This window comes from Plecotus auritus, assembly GCF_963455305.1.
Source record: "Plecotus auritus genome assembly, chromosome: 6".
Lineage (NCBI taxonomy): Eukaryota > Metazoa > Chordata > Mammalia > Chiroptera > Vespertilionidae > Plecotus > Plecotus auritus.
In genome coordinates this window covers 101382560-101404509 of record NC_137773.1, presented here as the reverse complement: position 1 = coordinate 101404509, position 21950 = coordinate 101382560, and the positions used below count along the sequence as shown (strand labels likewise).

Here is a 21950-nt window from a genome sequence, read left to right as displayed (position 1 = left end):
GGTCGATGTTTTGCTCCCACATTGATCTTTCTCTCTCCCTCTCCCTTCCTCTCTCTCTCTTAAAAAAAAAATCAATAAAAATATTAACAAAAAGAAGCAGGTGAAATTCATTTTAATAATATATTTTCTTTACCTAGAACATATGAAATATTTTTATTTTTATTTCAACATGAAATCAATGTAAATGTTATTAATGAAATAGTTGACATTTTGTGTACCAACTCCTTGAACTTCAGGGTGTTGTGTACACTTACAGTACATCTCAGCCTGCACTGGCCACAGTCCAAGTGCTACTGCATTAGACAGGGAAGCTCTAGAGCAGTGATTTTCAACCGCTGTACTGCAAGAATTTTTAAAACATGCGATACCTGACTATTTAGTCAGGAGCACTGACATTTTTTTCCTTAGATTATCAAGTAAAAAAGTGACAACCGCCAACACAACAATAGCAGTCCAGTGTGAATGAATCAAAATTTATACTTTTTTTGTCTGATTGGCAAAAAATATTACAAATTTTTTTGTGAGCCGCAGGATTTTAGTAATTAGTTTATGTGTACCATGAGATGAAAAGGTTGAAAATCACTGCTCTAGAGCTTTAAAACCCTTTTGCTTGTAATGCCCAATCGGAAAGACATGTGACCGGGGTCCTCAAAGTTTTTAAACAGGGGGCCAGTTCACTGTCCCTCAGACGGTTGGAGGGCCAGACTATAGTTTAAAAAAAAAAACTATGAACAAATTCCTGTGCGCACTGCGGGCCCGGGACAAGTTGGCTGCTAAGCAGGACAGGCAGCGGCACCTGGCGGGCCGGATAAATGTCCTCGGCAGGCCGCATGTGGCCCGCGGGCCGTAGTTTGAGGACCCCTGGATGCCATACACATAAAGCTGAAATAAAACTTTGTGAAACGATGCTAACCTTTACAACATGCAAAACACTGCTGTGTCCTCTTCTCTTCTTTTGGGCGCTTAAAAGGGTGATTGCAACCTGCGAAGTTGTTTGTGGATCTGGAGTCCATACCCGGCTCCCTGTGTCACCTGGGGCCAGGACTTGTACAAGAAGGAAGAGCAGGGCCAAGGTGGAGGTGGGGAGCAATTCAGAGTACAGTCCAGAGCCCAGGAATAAGCAAAAGCTGGGGATCAGGATGCAGGTCAAATCTAGGTCAACAAGAGAAGCCAGGAGCCTCGGACCCCACTGGCTGTGCTGCATGCAGCTGCACACCCAGCCAGTGCCTTCCATTGACACCTCCTGTCCTGCCCAGCCCACCTCAGAACTGGGTGGTGCAGAAAAAAGGGGTGATAAGCACTGGTTTTCCCAGCTCGGTGCTCTGCCTGGTGTCCCATGAATATGCATGCTGCAGGAAAGCAGGCCCTGCTCGCTGGGCCTTGGCCCCCAGTGTCTGAGAAAGCCATGTAAGTTTACATCAGTGAGGCCAGAAGAAGACTAACCAGATGTTAGTTGGAGTCTAAAGCATGCTAAGTTCTTGTGTTAATATTTCCCCTATAGTCTAGCAATCCACAAACACTCGTTGAGTAGTATTTGGGCTGCACGGTGCAATGGAGAATGTACTTATTCCATAATCATTTATAGTAATTGTTTCTGTTCTCTAGGAGCTCATCTCAAGTGGAGAAAATGATATAACCCCAAAGATAACTTACACTAACAAAGAGGTGATGACATGTAAGAGCTAATACTAAAACTCTAGCCGGTTTGGCTCAGTGGACAGAGTGTTGGCCGGCGGACTGAAGGGTCTCGGGTTCCATTCCAGTCAAGGGCATGTATCTCAGTTGTGGACTTGATCCCCGGCCCTGTTTGGAACACATGCGGGGGCAACCAATTGATGTGTCTCTCTCACATCAATGTTTCTCTCTCTTACTGTCTCTCCCCTTCCCTTCCACTCTCTCTGAAAATCAATGGAGAAAATATCCCCTGGTGAGGATTAACAAAATAATATAATAATAATAATAATGAAAATAATACCTACCATTGGGCCAGTTACTTAATCTTTCATCTCCAGTTTCCTCATTTTATTGGGTTGTTGTGATGATTAAATGATTTAATAGAAGCAATGTGTATAGGACAGAATCCATCACAGAGTAAGTGCTCAATATTAGATGTCATCATCATCACTGTCATCCTCATCATAATCACCACCATCATTATTATACCATTACCATCATCATCAGCACCACCACCATCATTATACCATTACCATCATCAGCACCACCATTATCACCACCATCATTACACCATTACCATCAGCATCACCACCATTATCATCACCATCATCATCACCACCAACATCATGATTCTCACAATCATCAAACAGGTTCTGCCTGATCTAACTGGAGTCCCAGGTTGCTGCCCATTTCTACACCGCCAACACAACAATAGCCTAATAAACTAATACTAAAGATGGGAGTCGATGCAGCCCAAAGCTGGGAACAGTGGGCTTTGATCCATCGTGATGAGTGGCTGAGTTGAGCTGAATGCTGGTCAGCCTGGGAATTCTTTCTCCCCATCTTAATTCATGAGCTGTGGACTCCGCTTGCTTCAAGAGCCTTGTTTAGGATCTCTATTTTGTCACAGCCTTTACACTCTGAGTCCTTGGATGCTTCCAGCCATAGTTACAGATGTGTTTTTTGTAAATTTTGTAAAACTCCAGTGAATTGTAGGCTTCATCACTTATGAATTTCCAAGGAAATGGAACTTGGCTTTTATAACATGGGTTGCTCTTACAATTTAATTTTTGGTCTCAGTGAGCCTAGATACTGGTGTCTTCAGACCCCGTGGCATAGCCAAAGGCCCTTCCTTTAGGTTCAAAACATAGGTAGGCCCTGGCCGGGTGGCTCAGTTGGTTGGAGTGTCATCCCATACACCGAAAGGTTTAGGGTTCAATTCCAGGTCAGGGCATCCCATACACCATAGGTTGTGGGTGTATGGGAGGCAACCAATTAATGTTTCTTTCTCCCTTTGATGTATTCTCTCTCACTCTCTTTCTAAAATCAATAAAACATATCCTCAGGTGAGAATTTTTTTAAAAAATCATAGGTAGTCACCTCCATCTTTTATATTACGTCCTTGCATAAGTTTCTGCCTCCCCCACAAACTAACTGAGCACTTCATGGCAGGGGTCTGCCTTCTTCATGTATGAGTCCCCAACACCTAGCACAGAGGCCAAAATACAACAAGTTCTCAGTGGAGTCAACATCCATCCAGACACTATTTGCAGCACTTCTTATTTGCCGGGGCCTGGTTGAGAATACAAAAGGAACACAGAGGCTGGCCGGTGTGGCTCGGTGGTTGAGCATTGACCTATGAACCAGGAGGTTACAGTTCGATTCCTGGTCAGTTGTGGGCTCAATCCCAGTAGGGGGTGTGCAGGAGGTGGCTGATCTATGATTTTCTCTCATCATTGATGTGTCTATCTCTCCCTCTCCCTCTCTGAACAAACGGGAGGAAGACTAGAGACTGAATTCATCCAAATGGGAGATGGCAGCATTGGACTAGTGTTGTAGCAAAGTGAAAAAACAATTTAAAATAAAAACTAATATAAAAAGAAACTAAAGCAACACAGACATGGCGCCTGCTCTTGTGGGCCCTCTGGCCTAATGGGGAGACAGACAGACATTAAGCAGAGAGCCATGTGAGTGAACGTGAAGCAGAGTGCTCAGTGGGAGGCTTCCTGAGAAGACCCAGCTTAGATGGGGTCAGAAAGGCTTCTCCAAAGAAATGGCATTGAGGCTGAGCCCTGAAAGGTGAGCAGGAGTGAGCTGGTGAGGACTGGGAGGAAGACAGTCCAGGCAGGGGGTCCATGCAGAGGAGACACTTGGCTCAGGAGACCATATGGCTGAGGGCCAGGAGCTGGCAGAGCCAGGAGGCTAAGTGGAGGTCAGATTCCACAGGGCCTGGTAAGCCATCTGGGGGAGGCAGACACTTACACAAAGACCTAATATAATGTGGTAAAAGATGGAGGTGACTGCCTATGACTGTGGATTTTACCATTAAGGCAGTGAGAAGCTACTGCAGGGATTTAAGATGAGAAGTGACATAATTCCATTTGCATTAGAAAATCTCTTGGGCTACGGTGTGGAAAATACTTTGGAATAAACAAACGGGAGGAAGACTAGAGACTGAATTCATCCAAATGGGAGATGGCAGCGTTGGACTAGTGTTGTAGCAAAGTGAAAAAACAAAAGCACTCAGCTTTGGGGGAGTGAACAGAATGTGGTAATGGATTGCTTTTGGTGAAAAAGGAGGCGGTACTAGAGATGAGTTCTGGGTTCTGGTGAGAATAACCAGGTGGGTGGAGGGGCCTTTTCCTGGGATGGGGAAAGGCTGGCGAGGAAACAGACTGGGGACAATCCTACTGTTGGCAATGGAAGCAGAGGATAACAGATGTTGTTCTCAAGAAATTCTCCCTGACGGGGATGAAAGTGATGGGCCAGAGGGAGGTGCAGGGGTCAGGGGAGGGTCATCATAAAGATGGGAGGTTTTAACAGGTGTTCGAGTGATGAGGGTCAAGAAGGTGGTGAAGATCAGGAGAGGGAGAAGGTCACAGACGGGCCAGGGACCAAGATGGGAGTCGATGCAGCCCAAAGCTGGGAACAGTGGGCTTTGATCCATCGTGATGAGTGGCTGAGTTGAGCTGAATGCTGGTCAGCCTGGGAATTCTTTCTCCCCAGCAATGGGAAGCTTCCCCCTTGTTATCTCTGCCTGTATGAGAGCTTCCTGAATGCTCACCATAGGTCATTTGCAGTATTCTTCCATCACCCCCTTCAGCTCCACTCTCCACCCTTACGCATAAAATCAAGAGGCACATTTGAGTGTGGCCAGCAGGGAGCACTGGCAGCAGACTGGAGATGGGGAGAAGAGAGAGGCCAGGTATTTCTACTCCCTGCAAGGTCCCTGTGGCCACCCTGTCCCTCAACCAAGGGTAACAGCTCTTTTCAGATGCCTTTCCACACAGCTCTTTGCTCTCCTGGCTTAGATATTGGCATCCTCCCCTCACTCCTGCAGGTCTAGGCTGGTATCTGTGCCCAGTGCTAGTGGCCCCCGAGCACTGGACTGTCACTACACTCTGTTCATACCTTTATTGTAAAAATGTATTTTTCTAACTTTCTTCAGATCATCCAATTTGAGCATGCCATCTCTTCATAAAGGGACCCCGACTATGCAGCGAGAGTCACCCTTTTAAGGTTCATAAACACATAGAAGATGAAAGTTGGGAAGGAAACCTAGATATCTTCTAGTTCGTCTCCTTTATTTAAGAGAAAGAGGAAGAGGATCCCAAGACAAGAAGCAATTCTCTCCAGGGAGGAAAGGCTGGGTCATTGAGATGACTATGGGAGGCAGTTGGGAGAGTTTTGAGGGTGGGAGAGAAGTGTTCTTATTATCTGGGATTTTCTTGCCAACTGCAGAAACTTTCCTTCAGAAGCTCTCATAGCCCATGTTTATTTTCTTCTCCAGGGATAGGACCCATCCATCTCAACGAGATCGAGTGCACTGGGAATGAGAAGTCCATCATTGACTGCAAGTTCAATGCCGAGTCCCAGGGCTGCAACCATGAGGAGGATGCTGGTGTGAGATGTAATACCCCTGCCATGGGCTTCCAGAAGAAGGTGAAGGGACTGGACACACAGATGGGACCCTGTCATGTTTAGGTCATTGAGGCTCCAGAAATTACAGACCCATTGGCCTCACGCTGAAGGTTTCTCACAGGTGGTATGAGGGTACTCCGACAACGATCTCAGGAAGGTCTCAGGCTCTGCTGCATCACTATTCAGGACATTGCCACGTAGCACTTGTAAATGTGCCAAAAAGAAAACATATGCATAAGCACCACTGTCCTTAGTGGCAGACATTGAGCATCTGCCAGGTGCCACATCCTGCACTGGGACTGGACATATGGTGTGATCGCAAGGCAGTCCTTTCTGAGGGACTCCAGGTCTACAGCACCTGTGACACCGTTGGCAGGGGCCCTTACCACGGGCCCAGAGGAGCCACATTGACAGCAGATCTGCAAATCACACAGATATAAGCACAGTACAGATAGTATGTTTGGAACCAGAGGGAAAGAATGGAAATCTTAACAGCATTAAGTCAGAGACACACCTTCCTGTCCTGAGTTAGGGCCTCGAAAACCTACATTGTGTCTCCTAGCTTGGATGTCCTTGCCCACAGGAGTAGCCAACAGATGACTTCCTCTTTGCCAGGAGGTCTCTCCAATGTTACCAAAAGGCCCAGTGAAGCCTATTTGATGTTCTTCGTTATGCCACGAGTGTAGTCGAGTCTGTGCATCATCTGGTGGGTGGCACGTTGGAAGAGCTTTCTGAGTGCATATTTTAAAATGCGCAAACATGGCCCTAGCTGGTTTGGCTCAGTGGATAGAGCGTCGGCCTGTGGACTGAAGGGTCCCAGGTTCAATTCCGGTCAAGGGCACATGCATGAGTTACAGGCTCAATCCCCAGTAGGGAGCGTGCAGGAGGCAGCCAATCAATGATTCTCTCTCATCATGGATGTTTCTATCTCTCCCTTCCTCTCTGAAATCAATAAAAATATACATATTTTAAAAATGAGCAAACATGGACACATTGGGGTGCAGGACCATTCCCCAGCTGGGCTCCTGCTTGGACAGTGATTCTTGACCTTGGCACCAGTATGCCAAAGGTGCTACTGAACTTGTGCAACTCATTGCCCAACAGGCCAAAAATGGGCACCCAATAGCACTCAGCCAAGCCACACATTTGCTGGTGTGTGAGCAGGAGTGTGGACCACAGCCCCACAGCTTCGGGAAGGCCGGCATCTGTGATTGCCCAGCAGCATTCTGATAGCCATAACAGAGCTGTAAATGCCGACTGCGCTAAGTCTGGCTTGCTGTGGCACCATTCACTTCAGACAGATTGGAGTTGGGTGGAGTAGGGTTTTCAACCCAAATGAAAGATCTGGGCCAAAGGAAGTGAAATTTTCCAGAACTATTTTATGGTGGGAATTGCTGAGCCAGGCCCAGTTATGCCAGCAGAGGCACCAAACTCCCAGCACAAACAGTCCTCACCCTTTCAGGGGCCCTCTAGGCTCCAGGAGGTGGCCCCTGCTTTCAACTACAGAGTGTGGGAGAGTTTTACACCTAGATCTGCTGTTTCTACCCCCTGGGAAGGGAATGAGGATAGTCACCTCTGAAAGAAATCCCTATGGGCTGCACCAGTTCTCGCCACAGCAGATAGTCAGGCTTCTGCGTGGCCGGCTTAGGGCCCCCAAACATACTGGCAACAACACTGGGCAAAATGATCGAGACTCCTGAGTTTTATCACTGTTAGTTTGCTGGGACTGGCAGAACAAAATACCACAGACGAGGGTAGTTTAAACAATAAAAATTTATGGTCTCATAGTTCTGGAGGCTAGAAGTCCAAGATCAAGGTTCTGGCAGGGTTGGTTTCTCCTGAGGCCTCCCTCCTGGGCTTTTAGTTCTTACTGTGTCCTCACGTGGCCTTTCCTCTGTGCTTGTGCATCCCTGGTGTCTCTTCCTCTTCTAGTAAGAACACCAGTCAGGGGGATTAGGGCCCCACCCATATGACCTCATTTAACCTAATTGCCTCTGGAAAGGCTCTTCAAATACAGTTACATTAGGGATTAGCATATTAATTCAATGTATGAATGGGGGGGGCGGGGTGGCCACAAGTTAGTTTATAACAATCACTCACTAGCCAATTCCTTAATCTCTTTGAGGCTTCAGTTTGCCCCTCTAGCAATAAGGAGCTAAGAGAGATAATTCCTAGAAAAATCAGTTGACTTTTTGTGGAATGGCTAATGCAGGCCACAGACTTGGAACTGGTTGTCTATCCAGCCACAGCAGAGCCAGAGGCATCAGGAAGACCAGTGACGGCCTCCTGAAGGCCAGGCCTCTTGCCTGTCTGAGCCCTTCCATCTGCTCTGAGGAGCGTTTTGTTTTCTGATGGCACTCCCAGCTGATAATGATCATTGCTAAGAGGGTGCCTAACATTTCTGGAGCACTTCCTGAGCGCCAGGTCCTGTCTGAGCACTGTCCGTGAACTATCTCATTTTATTCATCTACTCAACAACCCTGGGAGGTCGATGGAACATTGTGGCTGCCCTTGGCTTGTCTGTTTGCCGGCTGACCTATTGACCTTGCAGGCCTTAAGTCCATAACAGGAATTAAGACCTGTATCCCAAGGGCCATGCTGTAGCTAAGGATTGGTCAGCTGTTGTGCTGTTGCTAAGGACTGTTGACCAGACAGCTTAACGTGCTGAGGATTCCTGGAGGTGTCATGCCTTATCCCAGAGGTGTGAATTGTTAGAAGCATGAATGGTAGCAAGGTACTGTATTTGGATTAAGGTTTGCATTTTTAGAACCCTTCCCCAAATGTCAGATCTCCCTGCTTGAGCTCATATAGGTTGGTCCATGCTTTCATTTTGTAAGGCTGATTATTTATTCATTCATTCCAAAAATAGTTGTGGAGTACCTAACATTCCTGAGGTGCTGTCTTTGATATTGATCACACAGGAAAACAGACAAAATCAGCTCTGCCCTTGGATCTTATATTCTAGCAGAGGAGACAGACCTTAAACAAATTGTTAGGTAGCTTAAGTATAACTATCACAAGTGCTAAGGAGAAGTGTAGGTGTTTGGTGCTGGGCTCAGCCCACCAGTAGCCAGTGTGTGGTTGGACTGGCCCCTATGGTTCTTTTTTCTTTCTTTCTTTTTTTTAATATATTTTATTGATATTTCACAGAGAGGAAGGGAGAGGGATAGAGAGCTAGAAACATCGATGAGAGAGAAACATCGATCAGCTGCCTCCTGCACACCTCCCACTGAGGATGTGCCCGCAACCAAGATACATGCCCTTGACCGGAATCGAACCCAGGACCTTTCAATCCGCAGGCCGACGCTCTATCCACTGAGCCAAACCGGTTTTGGCATCCCTATGGTTCTTATTATGATTACAAGATGCCCTTCAGCTGTAACCATCAGAGACTTTTGAAAAAACACAGGTTTATTATTTACAAAACAGAAATTACACAGCACACTTGGGGCCACACAGTGAGGTCACAGGTAGAGAGAGAGCGCTCAGGGCGGGGGTTCTGATTTTATTGGGGTCAAGGGTGGGGACTGAGGATTCTGTGGGCTCACTTTTTATTGCTGGATGTAAAAATAAGAGATGGATTTTAAAGCACAGGTAGAAAAAACAAGTGGCCCAAATGGTCAGTTATAAAAATCAACCAAGATCTCTGAGACCAAGGAGCCCCGTGGGCAGAGGGGGCCTGCTCTTTATCTAGTCGAATGGCTGGCAATGTGTTTATTTGAGATGGGCTTCTTGGAAGGAGACACCTCAGTAATCAAAGCCTAAGGCAGGCGCTTGCCCTGCACAAAGAGAAAACCCACGGTCAGGCTTGCACCACAGCGGGGAGCTGTAGAATGTAAGGGGCACTGACCCCAATCGGAGGGGAATGTCAGTGGGTACGGAGTTGGAAAGAGGAACAAGATCAGCCAGGAAAGGGCCTCTGTATATAGTAGGTTTCCATGTGAAATGTGTGACTTACCGTGGGACATTGTCAAGAAAGTTAGAAAGCCACGGAAATTGAAAGAAGGCCCACGTGCCTGGAGGTCGGGGAAGAAGAATGAGGGAGACATGGGACAGGCGGCAGAGGAGAGCCGTGGAGCCCTGGGAAGCCACTCACCTGTTCTAAGCAGGGGATTGACAGGAGCAGGTGCTTCTTAAAAACGACTGGCTTCTGAGTCGAATGGGCTTCTCTGGACTCATGGTTTGCTTCTTTCTCATGGATACTGTGAGTTATATTAATTATATTAAAAGTTTCTCTCTTTCCTTTGACGGGGATGGAAGCTAGAGTAGAGGCGAGAGATGGTGGTGCCTGGGAGAAGGGGGAGGGAAGTAGGTGGGCTGGAAAGAGACTTGGGAGATAAACTCCACCAGGATGTGGGGCACAAGAGAGAGAGCAGGGCGGGCGATGTTGAGGATGCTTCCCAGATTTCTGGTTTGAATAACAGAATGCATTAGAGATCAGCAGACTACAGCTTGCAGGCCAGACCCACCGTTCTGCCTGTGTTTGTAAATATAGCTTTATTGGAACACAGCCACGCCCAGTCATTTGCATGTCGTCCGGGACTGCCTGCACACCACATGGCAGAGATGTGCTTACCACAGAGAGCACAGGCTCTCAAAGCCTGAAGTATTTACCTGCTGGCCTTTATACAAAGTATGCTGCCCTGGGACAGATGGTAGTGACGTTAGCTGAAATAGGGAACAAGCAGAAGATACAGCACAGGTTTAGGTGGAAAGAGAAAAGAGGATAAGTTCAGATTGGGAGTCTCAGAGGTACCAAGTGTAATGATCAAATAGGCAGTTAGCTCTACTGGTCCCAGAAGGGAGTGCCTGGTGGAGAGGGCAGCCGGGGGCACTGTGGGAGGAGACAGGATCAGGAGCTGGAACCAGCCAAGCAGAGGGTGTGTGAGAAGAGGGTTCCAGAAGAAATCTCGGGGAATTCTAACATGTTAGGGACCCTGAGCACGTCCTATCAAGTGTCTGATTCTAAGAGCAGCTCCCCACCAGTGGACTCCGGGGGAGCAGCGGGGAGCCAGGCAAGCACCTGACCTGAGCTTTGGTTACTGAGGCATCTCCTCCCAAGAGGCAGGTTCTGCTGTGGTGCCCAGTGGTGGTCCAGGGGCCTCCTGGCTACACAGGTGAGGGCTCCAGGATGCCTGCGGCAGGACCTAATGTATGAGAACATGGCTCTGGGTGATGATGCTGTGGAATCGAATGTCCCAGGCAGGACCTTGTGGTGTGGGAGAACTGGGACTGGTGGCATTCCTCTCCATCCCTCCTGGTGACCATGCCTGCCTTTCTCTCTACAGCTGCGCCTGAACGGGGGCCGAAACCCCTTCGAGGGCCGGGTGGAGGTGCTGGTGGAGAGGAATGGGTCCCTTGTATGGGGAACCGTGTGCGGCGAGAACTGGGGCATTGTGGAGGCCATGGTGGTCTGCCGGCAGCTGGGCCTGGGGTTCGCCAGCAACGCCTTCCAGGTGAGAAGCCCGGGCTTCAGCCCCTCCATCCAGTCTGATCCTCCCGCCTCTAGTCAGTCCCCACCCACAACGGACCTTCCCCAGCCACCCAGAAGGAGGAGAGCCACGTGCCATGGGCTGGGTGGGAGGCAGCAACCTCATCCCGGCCTCAGTTCTGCCCCTCACGACTCTGAGTCCCGGGGTGGGTCACCCTCTGCTTTTTCCCGCTGCAGAGTGAGGGCCTAGACTCTGGTTTCCCAGTCCACTCAGTTTGCACTGGGATTCACCCTAGGCCAAGGGCTAATCTTGGGGGGCCCTTCTATGCCCTTTGCAGAGGGAAGCAACCCAGTCCTACAGGGTAGTGGATACCACTCAGGCCAAGGCCCAACACGCCCTGAGCCTTAGCTTGCTCCCGGGGAGGCCCAGCTGTAGCCCCTGCTCATGCATTCTCGGGTTGATCGGCTGCTAAATTTCCACACCCGTCCAGCACCCTTTCACAGCCGCTGCACCTTCCTCCCTGGGTCCCTTCCTCAAAGAGAGTGACTCAGCGGAGGGCAGCCAAGCTCCTGCCCCTCCTGAAAGGCAGCAGAAGAAAGACAAGCAGCGTTTGGCTTCAAAAATTATTCCCTCTGGACCCTACTGTGAGGGAACAGGCACCCCCAGAGTAGAAGCGTGTCAGAAAGAGGCTGGGGTGGGGCAGGAGACAGAAGGCTGGGAATCTTCCCAGCTGTGCTCCCAACAACCCCTTTCCAGGCCTCACTTTTCCTCCTGTGACTTGGAATGGACAGTCCCAGGTCCATAGGACTCCGGCTCTACTTTCCTTAAGCTTCTCACAGAGCAGGGAAGTGGCTGGAGCACCCCCGCCCCCCGCTTTGCTAACCCTGGCTCCAGCTCCCATGCCCAGGTGGCCCTGCTTGGGAAGAGGGATTCTAAGGGCAAGACCTGGAAGAAGCCTGGCAGCCGTGCTGAGCCTGACTGCTGGCCAGGTCCGGGAAGGCAGTGAGTCCGGAGCAGAGCTGCCCCGTGGCCTCTGGCACCGCACCCTCTGGGAGCCGGCTTCCTGGGCAGCACAGCGTCTCTGCTAATACTGCCTATGACAAGCCAGGGCGCTCTGTTTCTCTCAGGAGAGTAGGAAACAGTGCTCATTACACATAGTGGCTGTCTGGCTATTTTTGTTCCTTATCAGCCCATTCCTAAGACATCTGGGCCTCAGCTGGGGTTGGACATTGGGCCTGCACCTGGTATCTGTCACTGATTACAAGTCCTGTCCCTTCTCAAGGCCCCAGTTTTCTATCTAGAGGATGAGGGATGTATAGTCAGGTTCTCTATATGTATGGATAGCAAACTAACACTGCCATATGTGAATACATTTCTTCTCTCCTGCCCGTTCTGATCAATTGGTGGTGTCTTTCTGGGGCACTGTGTTGAGAAGGATTCTGAGATCCCAGTCAGACTCAGAGGAGAGTGCCATGATTGATTAGTAATGTCTGCCCTGGGCTCAGGATAAGTCAGTGGCAGCATGAGTTGCAGGTGCTGGCCATTCCTGACACACACAGCACTGAACAGTTGTTTGACCAAAGCTACTTTAGCAATGGTCTCCAGAGCAGGGAGGGGGAGAGGGGGGTGTGACAGACTCCAATTCCCATGGTCAGAAGACCTGGATTCTCACTCACTCTGCCACAACAAACTGCATGGCTTGGGTAAGTGCTTCTTGGTGCCTCAGTTATCTCCATCTGGCAAATGGGATCATAAAGCGTTGAGACTTTTGTGAGGCTGAACGATGATAGAATATGAGAAAGTGACCATTCGAGGTGACATACTGGCCATTTCTTTTGTTGATTCCCCAGGAGACCTGGTATTGGCAGGAAAACATCAATGCCAACAAAGTGGTCATGAGCGGAGTGAAGTGCTCGGGAACGGAGCTGTCCCTGGCACACTGTCGCCAGGATGAGGACGTGGCCTGCCCTCAGGGCGGGATACAATATGGGGCTGGAGTCGCCTGCTCAGAAAGTGAGTTCTGGGGGTCGGATCCACCCTCCCTGCCGGGCTCCAGGAAAGGACCAGAGTCTCAATGGTTATTCCTTGCAAGGCTCTGGGCCCTCTGTCATTGGCTGAGCGAAAAAGGAACGAAGAGGTTAATTCTTGTTATTGGGAAGGTGGGGGCAAAAGGGACTCCCCCAAACCCACCCAGAGAACCTTGCTTGATGGCAGGGTGGGTTAGGGTTAGGGAGTAACCAAGGTGTCTGGGGCCTTGGGTTTGAATCTCAGGGCCACTGTAGACTCTTTAAGCAACCTTGGGCAAATTATGTGGCTGAGAACTCCTTGCTCTTAGCAGGAGGATGGTTCTGAGGTTAGCAAACATGAAGCCCATGCTAGGTGCTCGGCGCACGCCACTACCTTTCTTCCATCCGCCCTCCTCTGTAGGTCGTTTTCTGTTGTGCAGCCTGGAGGTGATTTTGCTTCCTGGTGACTCCCTGGGCATTCTAGAAAGACTGAAACTATAGAAGGGGAAGCCCTGCCAGGATTCAGAATAACCGAGGGTGTGAAGTCTCCCTCCCATGCTGAGAGAGAGGACCAGAGGATGGCCCCAAGGCCCTGTCATCTCCTGATCCCCAAACTCCACTCTCCCCACCCCTGGCCTTGTAAAACCACTCCCTCGTGAATCAGGGAGGCAGGAGAGGCCCGGGATCTGAGACCAGACCCCGCCTGCCACTTACTGCTGATCTTGGCAAAGTTAGTTAACCACTATGATCTACAGTTGTTTTTTTCTAGGAACTAAAAATTAAACATGACAATGAATATATGCAGGTGCTTGATAAAAAATGATGCACTGTCATTTACCATCACGGAGAACGAGGGAGAAGATTAAACCTTGAGCTCAGTCAGTTCAATTCTCTAATCAACCCCTTTAAGACTCACTCAGCATTTCCTCTGCCTTGTGAAGGCAGGACGCTGGATGCCAGCGCTGGCTTCTTTGGGCAGACATCCCAAGCTATTGCATCCTGTCTGAGAGGAGAGCCTGAGATCATCGCCCGTACAGTCCCCTGGGGGAATACATCCAAGCAGCGAGAAGCGGTCTCACCGCTGTCCTGGCTTATTAATTCATTTATATCTGAAACACACCTCCTCCCGCCAAAAAAAAAAAAAGGACATTTAGATAACATAAACCTAAATAAAACTCAAGGTAGCATAAAATAAAAGCAGATGAAAGAAAAGTAGATATTGGCAAAAAGACTAAATCTACATACACTATTACACAGGTTGGAAAACAGATCTGTATCACTCCCAAAAGAATCAGACCCACGTATAAGAGGGTTCTTTTTGGGTAGAGAGAACATTGTTATTGTTTGTCATCATCCTTATTATTATTTGCTTTCCATTATGGGAAATCTCAAACTACTCAAAAGTAGAGAGAGTGATATAACGAATCCTAATGGACCCATTGAAGATTGCACAATTTCCAACGTTTTGCCCAACTGCACTGATACCAGCCGAGATGTCCAACTGGACACTCAGAGAAGGGGAAGAGGAATGTGGGCTGGTGTTCCTCAAGGAAGGTGACCTTGAGAGAGGGAGACCACCAGTCAGTTCCAGAAGGTGGTGCTAGACAGGGACGGGGGTTTGTCTCAGTTCAGGAATCAGAAGTCAAATACTTGAGAAGGGTGAGGGGTCTCGGGTGTTGCTTGAGCGCAGTGTCTGCCCTCCGCAGCCGCCCCTGACCTGGTCCTCAATGCGGAGATTGTCCAGCAGAGCACCTACCTGGAGGACCGGCCCATGTTCATACTCCAGTGCGCCATGGAGGAGAACTGCCTCTCGGCCTCGGCTGCCCAGACCAACCCCACCACGGGCCACCGGCGGCTGCTGCGCTTTTCCTCCCAGATCCACAACAACGGCCAGTCCGACTTCCGGCCCAAGAATGGCCGCCATGCGTGGATCTGGCATGACTGCCACAGGTGAGGCCTCCCTTCCGTCTGCAAGGCCCAGATGGGACGGAGAATCACAGGGTCCCAGAGAGAGACCTCCCAGTCCAGGGGGCCGGTTTTCCTAAGTTGGAGGGAGTCGGTCTGCCCCACTGGGCTGCCATTCTCCACTTCCAGTTGCCCTGGCCCATCTGCCCTTCCCGGAGCCTCCCATGCCTCTAACATTAGGAAAGAGACTTCGTTTTGAGTACCCCATGCCCTTCCATGGGCCTGTCAACAGTGTTTAAGTGTGTCCACAGGAGGTGGGTCCTCTACAGGGTGCTTGGGGATCTGCAATGATTGGACTCTAGGTTCATTTAGAGATATATTTTAAACACCAGTATGTGTTTTAAATATTTCTAGGGAGATCGTGGGTTTGGAGATAAGCGTTCTAGCCCCAGGAGTCCAGAGACCTGGTCTCTCAACCCCGCTGTGCCTCTAACAAGCTGTGTGATGTCAGGACATCTGGGCCACATTACCCAGGACCTCTGTTGTCCCTTCCAGGCCCCAGTCTGTGGGTCTGATCCCAGGGCTATAATTCCTGGACAAGAGCAGAGTGAAATCCTGGAGCCAGCTCTAGCTGGTGCCAACAGAAGCCACCTCATTCATCTCCTGCATTTTCCTTTTTTTTTTTTTTTTCTTTGCCTTGATTCTTACTCTAATTCAGAGCCTGCTGCCCCTGCTTGTTCGTGTTTTCCTGCTCAGACCTGGCTGGGCAGGTAGAGGGAACAGAAGGAGCACACTTTTGAAAAGGAAGGGAGGCAGGCCCAGGCATGGGTCCAGTGCGTGCCCATCTCTCTCCTCAGAATCCCATCTACACAGCAGAGCTTTGGCACGTGGTCCCCGCTTCTCACAGCGAGGACATGGGCTGGCGTGGCGTGTCTGCTGTCACTGCTACACCCCGGGGCCCGGTGCATTGGAATCTAATTTAACAGGATCGCCACGCGCTTGTGTGCACACCACCGTCTGAGAAGCCCGGTCTAACTCATCTCCAGGCGTCCTTCCTGCCCTATAATGTGGTGATCACTGTTAGGGACCCCCTCTTGTGTCACACCAACACGGAGCCTCCGTTTCCTTACCCCTGAAAATGAGGGTGCACCTCCCCTGCTGGTCTAGAACTGAGAACCTGTGGCCCTAGGATCCGGGGAGCGTGAGAGCCCCACCCAGCCCCCAGAGCTCTGGGGACTCTGCAGGAGGCCTTTTTCTATAGGACTCCTGGCCCCAGGAGGGTGCACCCTCATTTTCAGGGGTAAGGAAACGGAGGCTCCGTGTTGGTGTGACACAAGAAGTTACTGGGCAGGGAACCCAACTCGGGCCTATCTGACCCCAACGTGTGTGCTCTTTCTGTCCCCTCTGCTGACCCTTCATCAGAAATCTGTCTGCTTTATCACGGGACAACTGATGGCCTAGTCACATTCGAATCAGCTTGGAGATAGAGTTGTTCAACTCATTTCGAAAGAAAAGACTAGGGCAGAACATAGGGTTGCCAGTTTTCCTTTATAAGGACTGTCCCTATGTTCTGAAAGTTGTCATCAGCCAAAGAACTTGTGTTTTCCATACAGAAGCATGTCAGTGCAGGGTGGAAGGCAAAGGGTAAAATGAGAGTCATGACCGCATTGGTGCCTGATTTCCGTGGGGAACACGTGGAGGAGGCCTGGGCCAGCAGGCCGCCTGTGCATCTATAAGTGGGAGATAATTGCACCTCTGCCCCACATATGACGGTCCACCCAGACATTACATGGCTGAGTGTCTGTGAGACATATGCTGGCTCTCCTCTGAGAAAGCACGAGGGGACGTCGTGGAAGCGCTGCTCCGATCGCCCGCCCCCGCTTCTCCAGGGGTCCGTCATTTCCCTGCTTACACATGTTCCAGTAAATGTTTTGGGAGGCTGGGCGGGGAAGAACATGTGGCTAAGCATGTGTCCCTTCAGACCTCCCCTGCTGGTCTAGAACTGAGAACCTGTGGCCCTAGGATCCGGGGAGCGTGAGAGCCCCACCCAGCCCCCAGAGCTCTGGGGACTCTGCAGGAGGCCTTTTTCTATAGGACTCCTGGCCCCAGACCTTTATGGGGTCCCTTTGGGAGTCTGATGAAAACTAGCCCTTCCTCCACTCAAAAAAATTATTTTTTCTAGAATATTTAACATCCTGGCTTAGCAGATCTACAGATACTCTGAGCCCATCTCTGGATCCAAAGTTGAGAACCCTGGTTCAAATTAGTGCAAATGAGGAAAACCATCGCTCCCAGTTGAATTGGTCCTACAATGAGAAACAGGGCCCTGTTCTTTGAAAGCCCCAAGATGACACAGAGCTTGACCCCACAGCAGTCTCCTCGCCTGCCAGACACAGAGGACGATGCGCTGTGTCATGCTCTCTCACATGCATGGCCCCTGGTTGATGATCTTGAAGAGGCCCCCTCCCGCCTCTCGCGCCCCCAGGGAGAGGGGCCAAACCTCCTAATCGGGCACAGCTTTACAGGGGCCAGATCCAGCTGGGCACCAGGACACAGAGCTGTCTCGGGGCTGCCCTTCACTGTGGGGAAGCCCAGGAGAGCTGCCGGGAGCTGGAGAGGCAGGAAGGCAGACATCCCTCCAAGGGGCCAGCCCTCGAGTCAGGGGTGGCTTTGCTATAAAGGGGAGACTTTTGTGTGTTTTTGTTTGTTTGTTTTCTAAATATATTTTTATTGATTTCAGAGAGGGAGAGATAGAAACATCAATGATGAGAGAGAATCATTGACCGGCTGCCTCCTGCATGCCCCCACCGGGCATAGAGCCCACAACCCGGGCATGTGCCCTTGACCAGAATCGAACCCGGGACCCTTCAGTCCGCAGGCCGACGCTCTATCCACTGAGCCAAACCGGCCAGGGCAAGGGGAGACTTTTGTTTGCCCCACCTGCCTCCCCCATGTGTGGAGCAGCTCCCAAGTTGGGTCAAAGCCCCAGATGTGATGTGGCCTCAGCGAGCTAAGTTCAGGCCCTCAGCACATCTGTGGGGCTTTGTTCCAGCTGGGGGGCTGCCCAGCATGTCGGGAAGGCAGGATGGAGTGAGCGGAGGGGTCCCTGTCCATGTGGCAGCACCTCCTGAGACTGGAACACACCCTGAAATGGGGACAGGAGCACTGTCCCACCACAGCTGCACCAGCCAGGACTGTCCATTCTGGGGCACAGGGGGCAGGTGGCTGGTGTGGGAAAAGATGGAGAGTGAAAACTGCTCCTCTATGATGTGCACTGATCTCTGGGTGAAACTTTTATTTGAGTCCCCAATAGGACCTAGGATAACAAAGAATATGCCCAAGCCTCCCACCTTTCTCTGGTCCAATTTTTAAAAAATATATGTGGTCGTGGCACGTGCAGGAGGCAACCAATCAATGTGTTTATCTCATACTGATATTTCTCTCTGTCTTTCCCCCTCTCTTCCACTCTGTCTAAAATTCAATGGTAAAATATCCTCAGGTGAGGATTAATATATATATATATATATATATTAATTTATATAGGATGGAGCCCCAAATCCAGGCATGTGTCCTGACCAGGAATCAAACTATGACCTCCTGGTTCATAGGTCGATGCTCAACCACTGAGCCACACCAGCCAGGCATCTGGTCCAGTTTTGTCTGTCATGGAGGATGCATTCATCACCTCTTTCCTCCGTGAGCATCGTGTCCTTGAACACTGGGCTTGAGTCTTTTGGCAGAAGGCCATCCTTCCTTTATCCAGCTTACAATGGCCTCCATCAAGGGTCACATTAGTCTGTCTCCTTAGTGTTCTGGTATTCTTTCCAAGTGAAGTTTTCCTATTTTTACCCCTCCTCTCAGGTGTCCAAGTTTAGGGTACCTCAACCGGGGGAGAGGAGGTATATACCCTCATTACCAGGATGCACCTCCCCACCTTCTGGGGTGGGGCATGCATGGGTGATAGGTGGGGTGCCCTGGGCCCTCCAGCCAGCCAGCTGGGAGGGAGACATGGCCCAGGGGTGGTGTCCACATGCTGGAGAGGCAAGGCAGAGCAGCTCCGGGCTGCAGCGAGCTACAGCTGGGAGGCTCAAACCAGATGTTCCATTCCCGGGGTTCATGGGGGGAAACTGAAGAGCTGGGGAAGACTTAAATCAAGTTTGCAGAGGCAGGGGGAGCGGGAGGCGGTCAGCCTCACAACAGTGTGTCTGTGGTCTCCGTCTGAGTTTTGTTTAGACAACGGAACATAAACCTATTTCCCCTCCGTCTTCCAGCTGGTAAACAGGGTAACAGAAGCTGTTCTCAGAAAGATGCAGACATGTTTTAGGCAATGAGTCAGACCTCGGCCTCATCTTGCTCTTCCAAGGGGCCAAAGGAGACTTTCAGAGTCATCGCTCAGCTGCCACAAAATGTGTCCTTATGACTGTGCCAGTGGCCCTGGCTCGGCTTCGTTTACCCAGAAACATGAGTGACCTGGGAAAAGCCCAGTGAAGGAACTTATGACACTATTTTCAGCAAAGGCAAACACAGAAAGAAAAGGAAAAGAACCTCTAATTTCCTCTCTGAAAAGCTACCCTTCTAATTCCCCTCTTCCCTCGGTCCTCTGCTGCACCAGTTCCAGCGGAGGGAGCCTGAGGCCAGCCAGGGCAGCTTGGGCGAGGAGACGCTACCATGGGCCTGGGAATAACCGCAGGAATGGTCATAATAAAAATACTCCTCCTCTTATTAAGGGGAAGGTTAGCAATAAGGAGAGAGTGGACAGGTACTGAGTACACCTCTGTCACAGCCGAGGGTCAGGCATTTCTGCAAGGTCTCCTGCCGGATTCTATCCTACTCCTGAGGCGGGGTCATGTTACCATTCTCTCTTCCCGAGGAGACAGCTCTGGTCACGCATAGGCCACGCAAGTGCTTCTGCTCCCATGCGTTGGCACCTTGTCCATTTCCCCTGTCCCCCAGATGTCCCCTGTGAGAGGGAGACAAGCGTGTTCGGTAGCTACAGACTGTGACACACACGTTGCCACTCAGGACGGCCGGGCCAGCCAGTGCCTGCAGCCACGTTTCCCCTCGTGCGCTCTGCACCGAATGCATCACTTTCCAGGAATCTGCATCTGTTCTTAATTCCTCCCATCCCCGCCCGGCGAGAAGGGGCGCTGTATGTAAACAGGGAGCCGGCTGCACAGCAACCCATCCTCTGCTTCGCTCCCTACACAGCGGTCTGGCCCCTCGTGGGCATTTGCTCCCTGCAGGGAGCACAGACTTCCTGCTGCTCACTTCCAGCTGTGGCCGACCACCCTGCACCCTGCTCCCGCTCCTGCCGGCCTGTCCCCGGGACACGTTAGGGCCTGCTCCTCTGCCTCTCCCCTACTCCACGGACCCTCCCCATCCTCTTCTTTGCCTCTCTACCATATTCCCACTTTAAAAAGTTCTCAAAAACACCAAACAGTAACTTTTACTAGTCTGCGGGATGGGTACCAAATAGGAATGGGCTGTGAGAGCCACTGGAGTGCTCAGGGGGCGGGGGAGGGGGGTGTTAGAGGCACTCAGAACAGATAACTTAGTTTATTGGACTTATTGTATGCCAGGCCCTGTGCATCCATTCATCTCACTAATTCCAGCACCCCATGCATTCCGTTCATTATTATTCCCATTTAGCTGATGAGAGAACTGAGGCCCAGAAGCTGCTGCCCCACTCTGGACCCCACGTAAACACCCTGGTACCACCTTATGCCATCACCCCTCCTCTCCCACCAGCCATTCCTTTGGACCACGCTACTCAAGGTGTCCCCACAAGCAAATCGCCAGCCAGGCAGTTGCTAGCAGGTGGCAGTTGCCCCCCAAACTGACTCCCCGGCCCTGTCTCCCACCCCAGGCACTACCACAGCATGGAAGTGTTCACCCACTACGATCTCTTGAACCTCAATGGCACCAAGGTGGCAGAGGGCCACAAGGCCAGCTTCTGCTTGGAGGACACGGAATGTGAAGGAGGTATCTTTGTGGGGGTTCTGGGGGCTGCAGAGGGACGCCATGCCCTAACAGCAGTGCCCACCCAGCCCAGCGCCCAGGTGTGATGCTGGACTCTGGCCACTGCTGACTCCCCACGTGACCTTTCTCTGTGGGGGCTTCCAGGCTATGCTTGGGGTTGGGTGTGGGCAAGGCCTGGCTGTAAAGGCACCAGGGTCCCCCAGAGTTATGCTGATGGGCACTGGTCAGGCTCTAACCCTTGGACCAGAGACAGAGTCCCTTCCCACTCTGGCTGCCACAGCCATTCTCCCTGTGTCCCAATACCAAGTGCCCCTGCCCCACAGGCTCTTACCCTTCAAGTTCAAGCTCAAATGAGCCCGTCTTCAACTCCCAGACTCTCAGCTCCCCCAGGCAGAGGCAGCACCCTGCTCACACTGCTGGGAGGCCACCCACCGGGACTGTGGGCACACCTGCCATCCCGGCATGCCTGGGGCTCTTTAAGGAGAGACACGGGCTTCTTCTCGGCACACCCAGTGCATGGAGTAGTGCCTGACGTGGCAGCCTCTCAATAAATGTGGCTGCCACTGATGCGCCATGAGACCACACAAGTGGGTTTTGAGCACCTACTGTGTGCCATATGAGCCGCTGACCCAGTAAGGGTCAGACAGACAAACCAGACCTGAGCCCAAATTCAAGTGCTGATTGTCCAGACAGAGACGAGATGCCCCCACAAGAAGCTAAACATTAAATGTCAGGGCTTTCTCGACAAGCGTGTGCTGCATTCCCAGGCCAGTGGTTCCTCAGAAAGGCCAAGGTGGGCCACAGTGGCCAGGGAAGGCTTCGTGGAGGAGGGGGGCCCTGACTGGGATGTGGGTAGAAAATTGGGTAAGGGATTCTATTGAAAGGAGAGAGGGTCAGACACCACACAATGGGGTGGCATGCTGAGCCCTGATGAAGCTGAGATTAGAGGTGGGGGCTTGGGGAAGGAAGTGAGACGCTGAGGGTGGGGTCTGGGGATGTCACGCACCCAGCAGGGCTGTTTAGGGTCCTGTGG

The 21950-nt window shown here is 51.0% G+C and overlaps 1 protein-coding gene across 2 annotated transcripts in view; it reads left to right on the top strand.

Annotated features, from left to right (window-relative positions):
• LOXL2 (lysyl oxidase like 2) overlaps nucleotides 1-21950 on the top strand; it is a 101751-nt gene that overhangs the window by 74715 nt on the left and 5086 nt on the right. For both annotated transcript variants that reach the window (XM_080673937.1, XM_080673936.1), the window contains exons 7-11: nucleotides 5465-5616; nucleotides 10884-11051; nucleotides 12878-13040; nucleotides 14740-14983; nucleotides 20805-20920. In XM_080673937.1, the coding sequence (XP_080530063.1) occupies nucleotides 5465-5616; nucleotides 10884-11051; nucleotides 12878-13040; nucleotides 14740-14983; nucleotides 20805-20920 (843 nt within the window). The remainder of the gene's footprint in view (nucleotides 1-5464; nucleotides 5617-10883; nucleotides 11052-12877; nucleotides 13041-14739; nucleotides 14984-20804; nucleotides 20921-21950) is intronic.